General features: G+C 37.3%; 2 protein-coding genes across 2 annotated transcripts; one reads left to right on the forward strand and one right to left on the reverse strand.

The window, feature by feature from the left end:
- Positions 1-243: 243 nt before the first annotated feature.
- Positions 244-7,099, reverse strand: LOC119984319 (pentatricopeptide repeat-containing protein At1g02060, chloroplastic-like). Its single transcript, XM_038828187.1, has 7 exons — positions 6,962-7,099; positions 4,725-6,887; positions 4,511-4,581; positions 4,288-4,401; positions 3,839-3,948; positions 1,459-1,783; positions 244-1,370 (listed from the first exon to the last, which is right to left on the reverse strand). The coding sequence occupies exons 1-7, from the start codon at positions 7,072-7,074 to the stop codon at positions 403-405; spliced, it is 3,864 nt and encodes a 1,287-aa protein (XP_038684115.1). The 5' UTR covers positions 7,075-7,099; the 3' UTR covers positions 244-402.
- A 6,015-nt stretch (positions 7,100-13,114) lies between these two features.
- On the forward strand, positions 13,115-16,467 carry LOC119984431 (carotenoid cleavage dioxygenase 7, chloroplastic). Its single transcript, XM_038828372.1, has 7 exons — positions 13,115-13,921; positions 14,187-14,315; positions 14,569-14,700; positions 14,793-15,074; positions 15,385-15,473; positions 15,561-15,875; positions 16,264-16,467. Exons 1-7 carry the CDS (start codon positions 13,153-13,155, stop codon positions 16,411-16,413), a joined length of 1,866 nt encoding a protein of 621 aa, XP_038684300.1. The 5' UTR covers positions 13,115-13,152; the 3' UTR covers positions 16,414-16,467.
- The last annotated feature ends 662 nt before the right edge of the window (positions 16,468-17,129 follow it).

Raw genomic sequence — 17,129 nt, forward strand, 5'->3', positions numbered from 1 at the left:
TATTTTATTCTTTATTATTTAAAATACACCCACACATATGGTGAGCCATGTAAACAAGGCTACTACTCACAATTAATAATTATGTCCCAAGAACCCAAAGACATTTCTTCTACATTGAACCTCCTTAAGAGAAACAAGAACACATATGGCTCATGTTCTGCAGATGATGCACTGATGCACTGCGTCGTCGCCCTTACTGATCAACTCAAAACTTGTTAGTAAATTACTAATTCAACTCTCTTCTTGTCATGGATGCATTGAAAATTTTATACCCGTAAAAGTTCATACATTTCCAGTACAACAGTAAATTTTCAATTTTCACAGTTTCAGTAAGAAAAAACTACTTGATTTTAAATTCAAATGCAGCATAAAAAACAATTTTGTTGCCCCCAGCAAGTACATTTATAGGCTACGAACAAGAATGCCTTCAAAGGTAATTCCAGGACCAAATGCTAAAGCAAGTCCCCATTCTTCACTTCCATCTCTCTTCAACTTTTCCCTCATGTAATCCATTACATAGAAAATTGTGTTACTGCTAACATTTCCATAGTCCATGAGAGCTCTTCTGCTGCATTCAAGCTTCTGAGCGTTCAACTCAAGAGTGATCTCTAGCCGGTTCAGTATAGCCGGTCCTCCAGGATGGACAGCCCAAAACAGGTCATTGAATTCTTTCAAACCTGCCTTTGACATGAGTTTTTTGCAGAAGTCCTCGATGTTCTCATCGATCTTTTGTGGGAGGTCTCTCCCAAGCTTGAAATGTATGCCCTCTTCAGAGAGGCGCCCATCGATGACATTCTGTGTCCCTGGAAGAAATTGTTGAACTGCATAGTGCAGTTCCATGAAGGGAGACTCTGTTCTTGTTAATGGGTTGGTACCAATTATAGCAGCTGCAGCTCCATCACCAAAAAGTGCAGCACCTACAAGATCATAGGGGCGTGCCTTGTTTGGGGGCCGGTAACCAAGTATGGTCGTTTCTGAAGTTGTTAACAGAACTCGGCTTCCTGGGTTGTTTTCTGCTATGTCCTTGGCAACTCTGAGGCCAGTAACACCGCCATAACAGCCAAGAAAGTATAGCATTACACGGCCAACGTCACTCCTCAGACCAAGCTGGCTAGCAAGGTAAAGGTCACCACCAGGCAAGCGTATCTCGCTGGATGAAACATAGACAATGTGAGTTATATCTTCTACAGGCCTTCCCCATTCCTTGATGCAAGCAATGCTTGCTTCTAAGGCCATCTCCACAACTGCAGGGTTAGCTATTTCCAGCCTCTGCTTGATTGTTGGCGAGCCCTCAGTTGCTAGTTCAGGGTATTTGTCTAGGATATCCTTGGACATGACTGTGTATCTTGTCTTCACAGTTGTAATTTTACCTAGCAAAAGAGAGATTGAAATTTTAGATTTAATAAGACAGGACAGTAGACATACTCAAATAAATGAAATTAACTAACTATTGCTTACACAATCGCTCCAGCTTCTCCTTAATAGATGCATCTTCACATTTTGTGTCGTGAATGTAACCCTCCACCAAGCAATCTTGAGGAATCAGCTGCTTGGGGAAGGCCTTGCCTAGTGCAAGCACTGTTGCCTTGCCTGGTGTTGGAGTGCGCCTTATGTGAACAGGATAGTGCTTAGAGACACCATTATTGTCAGTTCTCAACATCTTCAGGAGGTTTAACAACAAAGAACTTGGAAAATATGCAGAAGATATTGTAGGACTTTTGACAAAGGGGCATATAAATGAAAGGTTAGCAAGGTCTTGGAGAGAGGTTGGTGTCAAAGAAGACTAGCATGGAAGCAGAAAATTGACTACTTTATTAGGTTTAGGTTATCTTTTGGGTCATGCACTTGAAAGCATGAAAGCTCTGAGGAGTGACAATCTTTGCTTTTCTTTTTTGATTAGGTAGACTTGAACCTGATTCCAACTTACCCTCCTTTTCTTCATAAAATATGAGACATGAGATGGGCAAGCTAGGAACTTATGAGAGAGTCCTCAACAAAGCAGAGCATTCAGGAACTTGATCCAGGTTTATAACCATGAGCTTGACATCTTGCAAAAAAAATTCCAAACAAATGAGCGCTGCAACAAAGCACAGTTCGGACATATTCACCATAACCATAAGAACCCATCAAAAGTCACAGTTATTAGACTCCAAAAACCTGTATTCCTAACAGAGAGCATAATAATCCATAGGAACCTGGGTTCTGCCTGGGATTTTTTTTGTTTCTAGGAGAAGAATGGCACCAGAACAGCTCTTTACAATAGAGAGAATGACCAGTCCTAGAAAATATAGCAGTGCTAAAATAGATAATTGCCAAGCATTTTGGTCTTAAAATAAATACCTATTGGAACAGCCGATTTGTTGCAAGCTCAACCGTTCAAAATCCAATATTCATTCAGAAGACCAAGGCAATGCTAGTTTAAGGGGCCTTTAATTTCAGTGAGAAACTAATGATAACTCATTGAAGGCAGTCCCTCCCGGATAACATTCCAAGCCACCCAATACAGTGAAGAAGAAATTAAACTGGTAAAAATGTATAGATATGTTGTCAGTGGTGAAGACTTTTTCTTTCTTCCTTCTTTTTTACTTCCCTTTCCAGTTCCACAATAATACGTGATCAACCCTTACTTTCTAAAGCTATGTAAAGCTGGAAGCCAAAGAGAATTCATTGTTTGTAAGAAGATAATGGAAGGATTTCATTCACCAGCCTCAATAATTTAAACCACCCCACTGAACTAAGGACCTCAACTTAACTTTGCTTTCCCCACAGCCAAAGGATGAGCATTGGAAATTTCTGAAAATCATGATAAGGAAGGAATTAGTCTGGAATAGATGACAGAAAAAGAAAGACAGAGAGATTCTATGGGTGAAATAAATGAAGCATGCTTCAAAATAGGAGCAGCGAAAGAGTATGCATGAAAAAATTTAATACGATAGCAAAACATAAGCCTCAATACGATGTACGCCACAGAGTGTTGGGCTATTAAAAGACAACACACTCAAAGAATACATGTAGTGTAAATGAGAATGTTACAATGGATGTGTGACAGCAAGACAAAAGATAGGATGAGAAGCAAGACTATTCAATCTAAGTCTAGACTCTAGAGTAGCAGCAATTAATACAAGATGCGAGAAAATTGTCTAAGGTGGTTTGGACACGTATGACATGCAGAAATTAGTGCAGGAACACGATGAATTGAGAACATACTACAAGTAAGAGATGCTAAAAAGAGGAAGGAAAGACCAAAAAATGACTTTGATGGAGGTGACAAGAAAAAAATAGGGATTATATGGGAACATGGGAGAGTATAGCTTTAAATATGAACGAATGGCGGAGGAGGATTCAAGTAGTGGACTCCAACTTCAACTAACTTCTCTTGTTAACATGTAGCCAACCCCAATATATTTGGTAAAAGGCAGGGAAAGACCAAAAAATGACATTGATGGAGGTGATAAGAACAAAAAAAAAAGGGATTATGTGGGAACATGGGAGAGTATAGCTTTAAATATGAACGAATGGCGGAGGAGGATTCAAGTAGTGGACTCCAACTTCAACTAACTTCTCCTATTAACATGTAGCCAACCCCAATATATTGGGTAAAAGGCAGGGAAAAACCAAAAGATGACATCGATGAAGGTGATAAGGTAAAAAAATAGGGATTATATGGGAACATGAGAGAGTATAGCTTTAAATATGAATGAATGGCGGAAGAGGATTCAAATAGTGGACTCCAACTAACTTCTCTTATTAACATGTAGCCAACCCCAATATACTTGGTAAAAGGCTTTGACCATAATGACAAAAATTACACATCTTGCCTTTGTGCAACTTTTCTAACAAGGGTATCTAAGGTTTTGCCCCAACCATTCTCTTGGGCAAGTGCAACTGAATCTGTCTTAATACCGAGTACCAAACGCATGCATTCAAATGGAATCTCATAATAAAAATCTGGAACACAAAACAGCAATCAATTGCAAATGTATGAGAGAATGCCGTAGAGCTGGGTGTGAGAGAGACTAGATTATGAATCCTAGTTGCAAGTTATCACAAATGATTTGTACACTCAATCAATGTTGCAGGCTATAGGAGCAGTTATACAAAGTACACATAAATGAATACTTTATGATGTACAGAAACTGAAACTTATACTCAAGACAATTAAAGAATAAATGCAAAAAAATGTGAAATTTCGAGTAGAACGTACCAAAATTTTTGAGCAGCTAAATTTAATCCTTGAAATATGGGATCTCATTTTGTTTATAAAGACGGGACATGATGCAGAAGCACCATCCAGCATCCCCAAACCCACTGCATGAAGCATTAAAATGTTACTGAATACAGAATTGTCTAAGAAATGAAGTACGACATATTGAAGAAGGCACACGAGAGCAACTAACGAAGCTGTCATGGCCATGATTACAGGTTCATTCAACAAAGTAATGCAACTAACATACTATAATCTTGAGCTTAAGTCCTCCCAGTGCTTTCTAATTGTGAATTCCCGCGTCACAGACTCCTGATCTGATAAGGAAACGCTCATCTGAGACTCCCTTCCTGTGTCTACATACTTTAGGCTTGTACCTGTAAAATTGCCAAGTAAGAAAAACCAAAGTCCATTGCTAATCGCTCTATTTATATAGTATCCATTGAGATTCATATATGTATTTTCTGAATTTTAAATAGACAAATCGGAAAGAAACTCAACAAAAAGGAATAGTAATTACATGCTTTGATGTCTATGGATCTCAGAGCTGATTTGTTCAGAGTTATCAGACAGCCAGTGTGTTTGCAACCTCTTTGATACAAAGTTGGCTTCCTCAAATTTCCCCCCAGCATGTAAGGCAATTCTCAACTCTTCTATGCAGCTTAGTTGTTGATGAATGCCCTTCTCCACTAATTCATAGTACAAAGCAAATGCTTCACAAAGTCTTTTGCTCTTACAAAGGCCTTCTATGACTGTGCTGCACATCTTAACATCAGTAGTTTGATGCTTCTCCAGACTAAACAGCAACATTTTATATGCATCAAACAGTCTTTTACTCAGAAAAAGAAAATCAATCAATTCCCCCATCTCAACCATGAAACCATTATCATAGAGCAGCCCAACAATCTGGTATGCTTTATCTCGCTTTCCACAACTAAAGAGTAATCTTACAGTTTGTGTCGAGAGATAGATGTTTTGTCTGATACGTGTCTCTAACATCAACAAAATAGAGCTAGCAGATTCAGAGGCACAACTTCTCTTCAAAAGTTCAGCAAGTACAGAATGGAATGTAAATGTTGCAGGGAGATGGCAGCTCTTCAGCATTGACTCTAGGGCCCGGTAGGCAAGAATGGGTTCACCTTTCTGCAAGAGGCCATCAATAAGTGATTGATAGGTCTCATAATCAGGCACAAAATCTCTCCTCAACATCAAGACCAAGAGATCATACCCAGCCTGGAATGTAGCTTCCCTACAGTGCCCCATGATCAGAGTTTTGTAAGAAGGAGGATCTTGCTTTCCACTTTTCATCAGCTGCCTAAACACTTTCTCAGCCTTCATGGTTTTTCCATTTCTACACAAATACTCAAACATGGGGTTAAATGCTGCGACAAGAGGCCTACACCTTAGATCCCTTAACAAGATCTCCTTTTCTGATAGTTCGTCAAACAACTCCTCTGCTCTCTCAAAATCCCCTTTCTGGCACAAATTGCGAATCAAAGCACTATATGAAGCTGAGTCTGGTTGGACATGCAATTCCAACATCTTCTCAAAAATCTTCAAGGCCTCATTCAGGTTTCCAGCATTGCATTGTGCATCCATCAATGTGTTGAATGTACAAGTATCAGGAGTAAATACTCCCCCACCTATCTTTCCTGCCAATAACTCTTTTAACTTGTCAATTTCCTGCACTTCAGAGAGCCCCTTAACAAGAGTATTATATGTAATTTCATTCGGTTTGAGCCCTCGATCAACCATCTCCCGGAAAACATCCAAAGCCGCATCAATCTCTTGTTTCATACAATACCCTCTAATCAAAGTTGTGTACGTAACAACATTAGGACTCAAATCCACATCTCTCTTATCCATACCCTTCACCAAATTATGAGCAATCCTAACCTTCCCAGCCCTGCACATTCCATCGACAAGTGTATTGTAGGTAATGACATCAGCATCACAATTGAATTTCCTCATCTCCTTAAAAAACCGAAACCCTTCCTCAACCATTGAGTTCTTGCAAAACCCTCTAATCAAAATATTGAAAGTATATGTATCCGGGGTAACCCCATACGTTTTGAGCATTTCATCAAACAGACTCTTGGCCATGTTAGTCCTACCCCTTTTAAGCAAAATCAACAAAAGACTATTAAAAGAGAAAACAGAGGGCGAAACACCTATGGCCTTCATCATCTCAAAAACCTTACAAGCTTCTTGAAAAAGACCAGCTCGACCGTAACTCCTAATCAAGCTATTAAAAAACTTGTCTTCCAGTTTCACCACACCATTAGACCTCCTCTCAATTGAATTCAAGAAATTACGCGCCACATTGAGATTCCGAGCTCGACCCAAGATTTCTAGCATGAAGAAATAGGACTGCTGATCGTGAGTGAACCCAATTTTCTGCACCCAGTCAAAAAATTGCATAGCTTTCGGAAGGGAATTAATGAAGTGGAGGGTCTGGACTACGGTGGTCTTGGATGGAGAGGGGGCGAGAGAAGCGAGAGAGGACTCGAGGTCACGCGACCAAGGCTTGGTATTGATGAGTCGCGCCATGGATTTAGCTCTCTTGGTTTTTGTAGATGATCTCTTTGGTTTAAATTTCCTCCCGTCCAGTTCTTCCCCACCATCACTATCTTCATCATTCTCAACACCATGTTTTCCCCTGATTTTCTGAGTGGAGAAGAACCTAAATTTTTTGAAATTATTCAATGACGAGAGATGTAAAGAGAATTCACGGGAGGAGAATTGGAGAAAACGTACCTGAGAGATGAGGGAAGGAGGTTTAGGTCTGTGGAGCCTCTGTGCTTCAACAATTGGCTCAGACTCAGAGAGAGTAGCTCTGCTCGACTGTGAGAACTGGACAGAGCGGCCATGAAAGCAAACCGGGGGTTGCTTAACGAGTTAAGCAATTTTGTACGCTCATTGCTCTTTTTTAAGCAAAAATTATTTCTAAAATCTCCACCAAAATTTAAAAATTGTTTTTCATGTCTTTTTTTTTCAGAAAATAATTCAAAAAAACCATTGGTCGTTTATTTTAGAAAATCCAGAAAATAAAAAAAATACTAAAATTATTTGAGAACAGAAAAATAAAATAGACTCAAAAAACAAACTAAATAGACCTTACGACCCTTCAGTTATACTACTTGTCCTAGCAACTGAGATCTCAGTTATCCCATCACATGCTCTTTAAATCTGATTCATACATCAGGATCCCAGTTGTTGGGACGAATATCTTTTTCGATCACCATCGCAATGCAACGAACCAATCGGAGCCGTAATGTAATCTCAAAATCAAAAGAATCAAAGACTTCTTGCTGATTTGTACATGCAGAAGCATTTCTTGCCTCCAAACTGATCTTGAGGCTACTTTGCTTAACCAGCTCCTCCTGCTTATTTGTAGTTGTGCTTTGTTGTTTCTCATTTCGTCCCAAAATCACATCATATCTCCTCTGGTCTACTTGATTAATGTGCCTCAACCTCAAACTACCTTGTAATAGAAGTTTTGGTTGTGGGTTTTGAAGATTTCAATGCATGGCAAAGGAGGCTGATGAATCTGAGAAGTGAGAATGCACTGCCACGAACCGGAATTGGATCATGGATGGACCTATATCTATAGACTATAATGGAGGCACTCTTTGTCCTTCGATGCCCATTGCCACCATGTAACCTAAGAACCCATCTCAAAGTATGATCTCAGCTTTTCATCATAAGAGCCAGCCCTCTAAATTTGTGATCGAGGTCCTCAACTGATGGCCAAGAATCAAGACAGAAAAAATGAAGTCAACGTAGATGGATATCATACATCAGTATTCTTACAGTTTTAACCCTAATGGTGAGTTTGGTACAAGGGTAATGGGGTGTAATAGTTACAAGGGTAATTAAATTTTAAGTTTACTTGTGTTTGTTATGTCAGTATAACTTTTACTCCTGTAATAAATTTTAGTAATTAAGCTTATTTTTTACACATAAAGTTTACTAGTGGGGGGACTTGGGTAATAAAAAGTAATTAGAAGTTTTACTCTAACCTATTACTCTTTTAAATAAAAAATTCTAAAAGTTCATAAGTTATATATACACATATATATTATATATTATATATATGTATATGTATATGTATATGTATATATATATACACATATACACAGACACACACACATATATATATATAGACACACACACATATGCACTGTCTGTGTATATATATACATATATATATACATAAATATATATACACACATATACATATACACACATATATATATGCATTGTCTGTGTATCAGAAATTCTCCTATGTGGACCAAAAGTGTGGACCAAGTTTGTGGACTTGTTTTTCAACCATAGATGTGATGGGTCTCATAATAAATGTGTGGCCCCCACTTATGTTGTGATTGATTACAACCATTGGATTTTGGTCCACAAACTTGGTCCACACTTTTTGGTCCACATAGGAGAATTCCTGTGTATGTATATATGTATATATACACAGACCAGGAATTCTCCTATGTGGACCAAAAGTGTGGACCAAGTTTGTGGACCAAAATCCAATGGTTGTAATCAATCACAACATAAGTGGGGGCCACACATTTATTATGGGACCCATCACATCTACGGTTGAAAAACAAGTCCACAAACTTGGTCCACACTTTTGGTCCACATAGGAGAATTTCTGTATATATATATACATATACATATATATATATATATGTATATATATACACAGACAGTGCATATGTATGTATATATATATATATACATACATATGCACTGTCTGTGTATATATATACATATATATATATATGTATGTGTATTATATATATGTATATATGTGTGTGTATATATATATAATACACATAATCTCACTTTTTTCTAGTTTGGTTCATTACAATAATAACAAATAAGGGTAATGGTATTACACCAGTAATGTATAGTCGTAACAAACAAGAATAATGAATACTTGGGTAAATTTTACCCTTCTTTACCAAACAATGGTAACACTTATTCTCCATAATTGTTATTACCCTTGTAACATTTACATAGGTAATAAATTATACACCTAAATTCTTACCCCCATACCAAACGCACCCTAAAGGAAAAAAAAAAAATATATATATATATATATATATATATATATATTACAATAAGCAAACATCACTACGTGGCCCGAGATTTATGCTCATTCACCTCTCCAATGACAAGTTAGATTGGGTGGTTCTTCGATTACTAAAAATAAAAAAACTAGTTGTTTCATATCAACTTACTGTATCAGCTGCAACAAGATTCAATCCAACTCCCCAACTCTAGTGGAGATCATAAAAATAACGGCAGTACCATCTTTGACAGCTTCAAACTTCGATTCTCCATTAGCCAACCGCCAATAGAAACTCAAACCGCTCCTCAGACCGAATTGACCTGTCAAAGACGCTCATAGGAATATTTTAACAAAAATTTTAGGGATCCCCAGTAAATGGGATATCAATCATCTCAGTAATTCATCTTGTCCCTTGATTAATATAAGTGTAGGGGCCCACAAAATCTAATCATTGAACCAGAGAGTGACATGACAGTCAGTCACTGGGATGACTGAGATCCCTATCACTTCCGATATTTCTATAACTCCAAAAAACCCTTCAAGCGTGAGTCATTTGAGCAAAGAGAAGAACGTATGCTAGTTTTCGTAGAAGTTGGTCAAATATTATGAGTTTCACACTGGACTATAAATATCATAATCATAATTTTAGATGGGAACATTGTGAGAGATCAAGGTCATACTCGATTGTTGTGGACGAAAAGATGCAATGTCATTAGCATCAAGGGGGGAAATTTTCTTTTCAAGCTAAACAACTCCCATGCATAAATATTTTGCAATGGCCTAGTCGGTCAAAGACAATATGTACTCAACTCGTACTCTCACATAACTTGGGTATTTTCATTTAGTATAGTTGGTAATTTAGGTCTCACTAGTCATTTTTCCATTTCCATGAGGTCATGAGTTCGAGTGGGGTAGAAGTGCAAAACTTTTAATTGCAACCATAGGGGTAACCACCCCATTCAATATCTAGTTAAACCATATTTAGTTTCTATAAGACGAGCATTTTACCACAGTTCTACCAAAGTACACGTTGACATACGTCTCTCCCAATAAGATGTAGTTTGCAAAATTCGACACGGACAGCTGCTCATTATAAATTCTACGAAGTTCACAACACATGAAATTTGAACTTACGACCATTGGAACCACAGAAAAATTGCCTTAACTTTGCCAATCATGCAATCACCTTTGTAGTTGTAGAGGATTAAAATCGTCTACCAATGGACTTTTAATAAGTTTTCACATGTCACGTGAGGAGTGGATTTAGGAATAGCACGGTTATAGATATCTCACAATTAAGGCATGGGATCATTCAAGGTGGCCGATCCACTTGATTTAAATCAATTGATTCTCCAAATCAAGGGAGATCTTCATGACCTGTAAAGGACATTATATAAACCTAAAGAGAAACTGAAGGTAAGGAGGAGTGTTTTTTTACTGCTGACTATTACTACTTGAGAGATAAAACTAATTTGAGCGGTAGGACGTCTCCAGTCACCACCACGATGGGTCATTGGACTTGTTGACTTGTCTTATTTCAAGTGTTCAAAGGATCTAACGCTTCACGGGCTCAATTATTTGGAATAGTTCCAAGAAGGCAAAATTGTGCACTATAATGGTTTTTATGTTACATTTACTTAATTGCCTCCTTAGTTTTTTGTCCTAACTTACTTTACCAACAAAAATCATGAACATATGGTTATATCTATATGCACATGCCTCGTAAATCGTATCATCTTACAATCTAGATCGCAATTTTGACATGGCTATATGCACCCACCCCGACACCAGTGTCCCATCACCAACAACTTCAAATTAGGAATATACGTGGTTAGACAACTTGTACTACGTCTTAATATGGTCAACTAGGAAGAAAAAAAAGAGGAAGAAGATTGCAGGCCCATTACGGCATTACCATGACAGCATTACTGATAGTGAAGTGTATTATTTTAAATGCTGGAAATTGTCCAACAACCACAATGGAGAAATATGATGATGATGAGCTCATTAGATTCCTCATTGGACGGCCCATGTAGTCAACTTGGGCCTTCTTTGTCGCTACCCAGACAGAATCTCACCGACAAGACCTCTGGGAATCAACAACTCCATTAACTCCTTAATCCCTTTTCCACTTTCTAGTTTCTTCATTAGTGCCCTAATTATTATTTTTTTGAAATTAGGGCCACATTAACTCCTATTTCATTTTAGTGCCCTAATTACACTATACTGTTTTTATAATTCAAATTCTAAGAGGTTACATTGGATTATGAACAACTTGCATTACTCATGGTGAAAATTTTAGTTCTTAAATGAATGATGTAATTTAATTTCCAAAAAATTACATTGAGTGTCGATTGTCCATGACGGGATGGGGCTGTAATTCTTTTAGTTAGAATGAAATACAAAATCATGTTAAATCATTGTTTAAATTTTGTTTTCGAGTATTTTGAGTGCGTATAATGTAAAATATAATAGATTTTGAAAAAAATATTTTTAACTTTAAATCCTAAACTATAAACCCTAAATCTTAACTCATAAACTTTAATATGTCTTTTTCTAAAAAAAAGCCAACAATTTAATATTCTCTACGTCCCATTTTGATTGTCCTTCTTTCTATTTTTGGTTGTCTTAAAACTAGTGTCATTTTTCTTCATTAATTAACAATTTTATTGTTATATTTCAAAATTACCTTTGTTTCAAAGAAATTTATAATAACATAATAATTTTATGTTGTTAAATTGTATTAAAATCATGTATCCTTAAAAAATTGAATATATGTGTTGTTAAATTGTATTAAAATCATGTATCCTTAAAAAATTGAATTTTCAAAGGATACAAGATAAATTCGGAGAGACAGTATAATTTTGAGAGAAACTATAATCAACCTCGCCCCGTCAGTCGGCTGGTTTGGTCCTCCCATTAAAGATGGCCCAGCTGTTCCCGTCTTTGTCGCTACCGCGAGAGGATCTCGCAAACAGCATACATTGGTGTCAATCCATACTCAAATCATGGTCTTTTTCTTTAATCGGCTGTTCGCAATTCTAATTCCAAAATTACCCTTTGACTTATTCGGGAAACACCAATTTGCCATTTCATATTGCCGTCGTCATTTCATGAACAAGAAAATAGTTCATTGCACCCATAAATATATCGGAGAAAATGATGAAGATCGCAACAATATTCATTTTAAAAGCATCTCTCAATAGTAGTGTGTGACACTCATTAACAATGTCATCATACTTAATAAATGAGTGTCAGCACTGTTGTGATGCTTTTGGGATGAATGTTGTTCGGATATGTAGCAATGTGCTAATGTTAATATATCGAACCATGGAATATAGGTACAAGACTATAATAATATAATAGTTTTTTTAATTTTATAGATAAAACATATTTATTCTCCTTCCCTTCAAATGACTCTATTTTTACAAATATTTGATGAAATCATTCTCTCAGTTCTCTTAAAATCTCCCCCGTTATATTTTTCTAAATTATCTAAACAGAATAATTTAGAGAAAACTCAATTTTTATTATTTTCCCTTCTACCAAATTTCTCAATCCAAACGCACTCTTAATTTCTCGTATAATTAAAGAAACAAAAATAATTAAACCATATTAAAATGTCTCCCATTTATTTATTATTATTATTGAGAAGAAAAATGGCTCCCATTGTAGACATTCAAAATTTCAAATCACTTCATGTCCACCATGATATATTCCAAAGTATACCCCATCGAACCACTGGCAAATCCGTAATTAAATAGCCTGAACAATGTCATTTACATAAGTGCTCACTCTATATGAAGCGCGTCATCCTCATGCGAGATCCTCAATTGCCATTTCTACTACACCCCGCGCCAAAATGCAAGCCAAGCCCTGCCACATTATCCCCGCGGCATTCCGATCACCCGAAAAACTATCTCCGGCTCACCGTCTTTATTCTCCGGCCAACATACCACGAGCAATATCCATAGCAACCCCGGATAACAACCGTGTGAGAACAGTGACCACAGAGAGAACAAGAAACTATGAAGAAGACGAAGCTACGGCAGCGTTTTGGGACTACCAGTTCTTGTTCGTGTCGCAACGATCGGAGACTGTTCAGCCCGTGAAGCTCCAAGTCGTTGATGGTGCGATCCCGTCGGACTTCCCCTCCGGAACTTACTATTTAGCCGGACCGGGAATTTTCTCTGACGACTACGGATCGACGGTGCACCCTCTCGACGGCCACGGATACCTGAGATCGTTTACATTCGATGGAGTTAAAGGGGACGTGAATTTCATGGCCAAATACGTGAGAACCGAGGCTCAAGAGGAGGAGTTCGATCACGCGACTGGCACGTGGAGGTTCACACACCGGGGCCCATTTTCCGTTTTAAAGAAAGGGAAGAAGTTGGGGAATACGAAGGTGATGAAGAATGTAGCGAACACCAGTGTGTTGAAGTGGGGAGGGAGGCTGTTGTGCTTGTGGGAAGGTGGGGACCCGTATGAGATTGAATCAGGGACGTTGGATACTGTCGGCAGGTTCGATATGATCAACGGTTCAGATTCGTTGGTGAACAGTAATGGCAGCGTTGATGGGGGTGATGTGTGGGAAGTAGCCGCCCGGCTGTTGAAGCCTATCTTACATGGTATATTACTCAACTAGGGAATTATAATCCTATATATTTTATCTTTGTGTTGTTCGATCGATTTTACCGGCTATACCGTATACTAATCGTCTGATCGGTATGATTTCGATATCGATATTGAAGACACTTGATATATATGCGTATAAATTACTCATCGCCTGATCGGTATGATTTCGATACCGATATTGAAGACACTTGATATATATGTGCATAAATTACTCAAAAGTAAAAAAAAATTAACTAAATTAATTTGTTGTGCATACAGGAGTGTTCAATATGCCTGCCAAGAGAATGTTGTCACATTACAAGGTTGATGCTAGAAGGAATAGACTACTTACAGTATCCTGCAATGCAGAGGACATGCTTCTACCTCGCAGTAATTTCACATTTTATGGTAATTAATTAAATCATATTATATAAATGCTCAATAATACAATTATTTATGTTTTAAAATTTTAGAATTAGTGGCGATAGTTCAGTTGGTTATGTTTATTGTCATCAACATAGCGCGGGTTATTATAACGTCTCGAGATTTACGCACACTCAATTGTCCGAATGATATGTTAGGCTGGGTGGTTTCTCAATTGCCAAAAAAATTATACAGAGTTTAAGACTGATGTTTTAATTCTTGATATGTGTATGTGCAGAACATGACTCTGATTTCAAGTTGCTGCAGATGCAAGAATTTAACATTCCTGATCATCTGATGATCCATGATTGGGCCTTCACAGACACTCATTACATACTGTTTTCCAACCGCATCAAGCTGGATGTCATCGGTAATTAACTAGAGATTAATTTTTAACCCTGATTAGTGAAAGGTAAACCATGATTAAGAAATTAATTAAGGCATTTTGATTATAATATGCAGGGTCAATGGGTGCAGTGTGTGGGTTATCTCCAATGATATCAGCATTGTCAGTGAACCCTAGCAAGGCCTCTTCTCCAATTTACTTGCTTCCTAGATTTCCAAATGAATCCAGTGATAGTGTTGGAGGCAGAGATTGGAGAGTGCCTGTGGAAGTTGATTCACAATTTTGGCTACAACATGTTGGGAATGCTTTTGAGGTTAAGGATCAAAATGGGAATTTGGATATACATATTCAGGCTGTTGCTTGCTCCTACCATTGGTTCAATTTCCAAAGCCTATTTGGTAAGTAATTTTGTCATTTTTTTTGAATATATATATATATATATATTTTTTATATAAATAGTTTAGTGAAAAAATGGGGTCCGGATGTCCTCATTTGAGAAGCGCCTAGTCATGATAACGAGTGTGCTAAGGGCAATAGTTAAGGATTCACCATAGTATGTCATGTGTGATGAGCACTCACTCTCCCACCTAAACTTAAAATACACATTTCAATAGAGCGTTTTCCGATTCCAAATCGGAGCACCTTTACATCATTTATCAATGCATTTCCCATATAAGATTCTGATGATCTCAATCTGGTACTGGACAGGATATAATTGGCAAAGTGGGAAGCTAGATCCTTCAATTATGAATGTCAAAGAAGGTGATCAAACTCAGCTACTGCCTCATCTTATTCAGGTACCCATGACTGGATTTCTTCAAATAAAGCAAGCTAATTAGTATGAATTGAGTTATATAAGGTCAAAATGGTGACAATAAATGCAGGTTTCGATCAAATTAGATGCCGAGGGGAGTTGCTACAAAGCTTGTGTAGAGCCGTTGAATGAATGGAACAAATCATCGGATTTTCCTTTGATCAACCAATCATTCTCAGGCTACGAAAACAAATACATCTATGCTGCAGCTTCATCTGGGTCTCGCCGATCTTTGCCAAGTTTTCCATTTGATATGGTGGTTAAGCTCGACTTGAAAGACAAGTCTGCTCGTACTTGGTCTACCGGCAGACGGAGATTCATTGGGGAGCCCATTTTTGTTCCGAAGGATGAGAGTGAAGATGATGGATACCTTCTTGTGGTTGAGGCAAGTAGTCCAACACTCTTTTTTTTCTTCTTCCTCCTTTTTTAAACCGTGAACAACACCATATTAGACATTCGAAATGTGTTTGACGATCCACACGCAAAAAAATTTCTCACCTAATGACAAGGTAAGTAAAGTATTGCTCACAGAGAAATTTCTCCCTTAATGACAAGGCGCCTTGTCACGAGAGTATTTGCTCTTAATGGAAATCGAGCTCATGATCTTTCAAGTCATGCAATTTAGCTTCGATGAAATTCACTATTAGACTATTGCTCAAGTGGTTCCAACACTAGGCTACATTAGTGTGATCATTCCCTGAATTTGTCATTGTGAGCTCTAGCATAATTGTGCTAATTAACACAAACTAATAAGTTTGTTTTTGCAATTGCAGTATGCAGTTTCAATCCAGAAGTGTTATCTTGTCATATTAGATCCCAAGAGAATTGGAGAAGGAGATGCACTTGTAGCAAGAATTATGGTCCCTAAGCACCTCAATTTCCCATTGGGGTTTCATGGTTTTTGGGCTATTAACCACGACTAAAAATGTTTATGATTTCTTAAATCTCTATTATAATGAAAATGTAAATTTTTTGTCGTATCATTTTGCCGATAGCGTTTTCATTATAGAATTTATAGGTGTAAACATCTATTTTGTTTTGGTAAATAAAGTGAGAATGGAAAGGCGAATTTGGATACCACTCAATTCTAGTATGTGTATTAATTAAGGGGTTGTTAATGTAAACATCTACAGACCTATTTAGAAATATATTATTTTTCTCCCGACATTGCCCTAATTATTAGACATATTATAATTCCCTTGATGCTTTTATTTGTTTGAAATACCATTGAGAATTATGCTTCTCATTGGAATCGAACCTTGTACACACATATGTCTAACCCAGTTGATTGTCAACCGAACCACATCTCATTGGTATCAATGCTTTTAGTTGTTAACGAAGATAATCATATATAATAATTAGACAATGTATTTAGCCTCTTGGGAGTGGTCTAGTTTTTTGTTTTTTGAAATATAGCTGAGAAATATGATTTTCAATAAAATCATACATTGAGCACATATATGCCTAACCCAACTAATTGTCAATTGAACCTAGGATAATCAACCATCAACTGACCCACTTAGTCGGGTTGATAATATCACCCGACCCATGTATAGATGGATTGGTTGATGGTTTTTAAAATACCGTATCGTCAGTTACCGATAATTATCGACCAACTGAATATTTTAAAGAAAATAAA

Source organism: Tripterygium wilfordii, chromosome 18 (assembly GCF_013401445.1).
Source record: "Tripterygium wilfordii isolate XIE 37 chromosome 18, ASM1340144v1, whole genome shotgun sequence".
Taxonomy (NCBI): domain Eukaryota; kingdom Viridiplantae; phylum Streptophyta; class Magnoliopsida; order Celastrales; family Celastraceae; genus Tripterygium; species Tripterygium wilfordii.

Excerpts from the sequence above, each read along its gene's own strand:
- LOC119984319 (XM_038828187.1), bottom strand. The coding sequence starts at position 7,074 with ATGGCCGCTCTGTCCAGTTCTCACAGTCGAGCAGAGCTACTCTCTCTG. Across the intron at positions 6,888-6,961 it reads CTCCTTCCCTCATCTCTCAG|GTTCTTCTCCACTCAGAAAA; the intron begins GTACGTTTTCTC and ends CAAAAAATTTAG. Across the intron at positions 4,582-4,724 it reads ATCCATAGACATCAAAGCAT|GTACAAGCCTAAAGTATGTA; the intron begins GTAATTACTATT and ends GCAATTTTACAG.
- LOC119984431 (XM_038828372.1), top strand. The coding sequence starts at position 13,153 with ATGCAAGCCAAGCCCTGCCACATTATCCCCGCGGCATTCCGATCACCC. Across the intron at positions 13,922-14,186 it reads GTTGAAGCCTATCTTACATG|GAGTGTTCAATATGCCTGCC; the intron begins GTATATTACTCA and ends TTGTGCATACAG. Across the intron at positions 14,316-14,568 it reads CAGTAATTTCACATTTTATG|AACATGACTCTGATTTCAAG; the intron begins GTAATTAATTAA and ends GTGTATGTGCAG.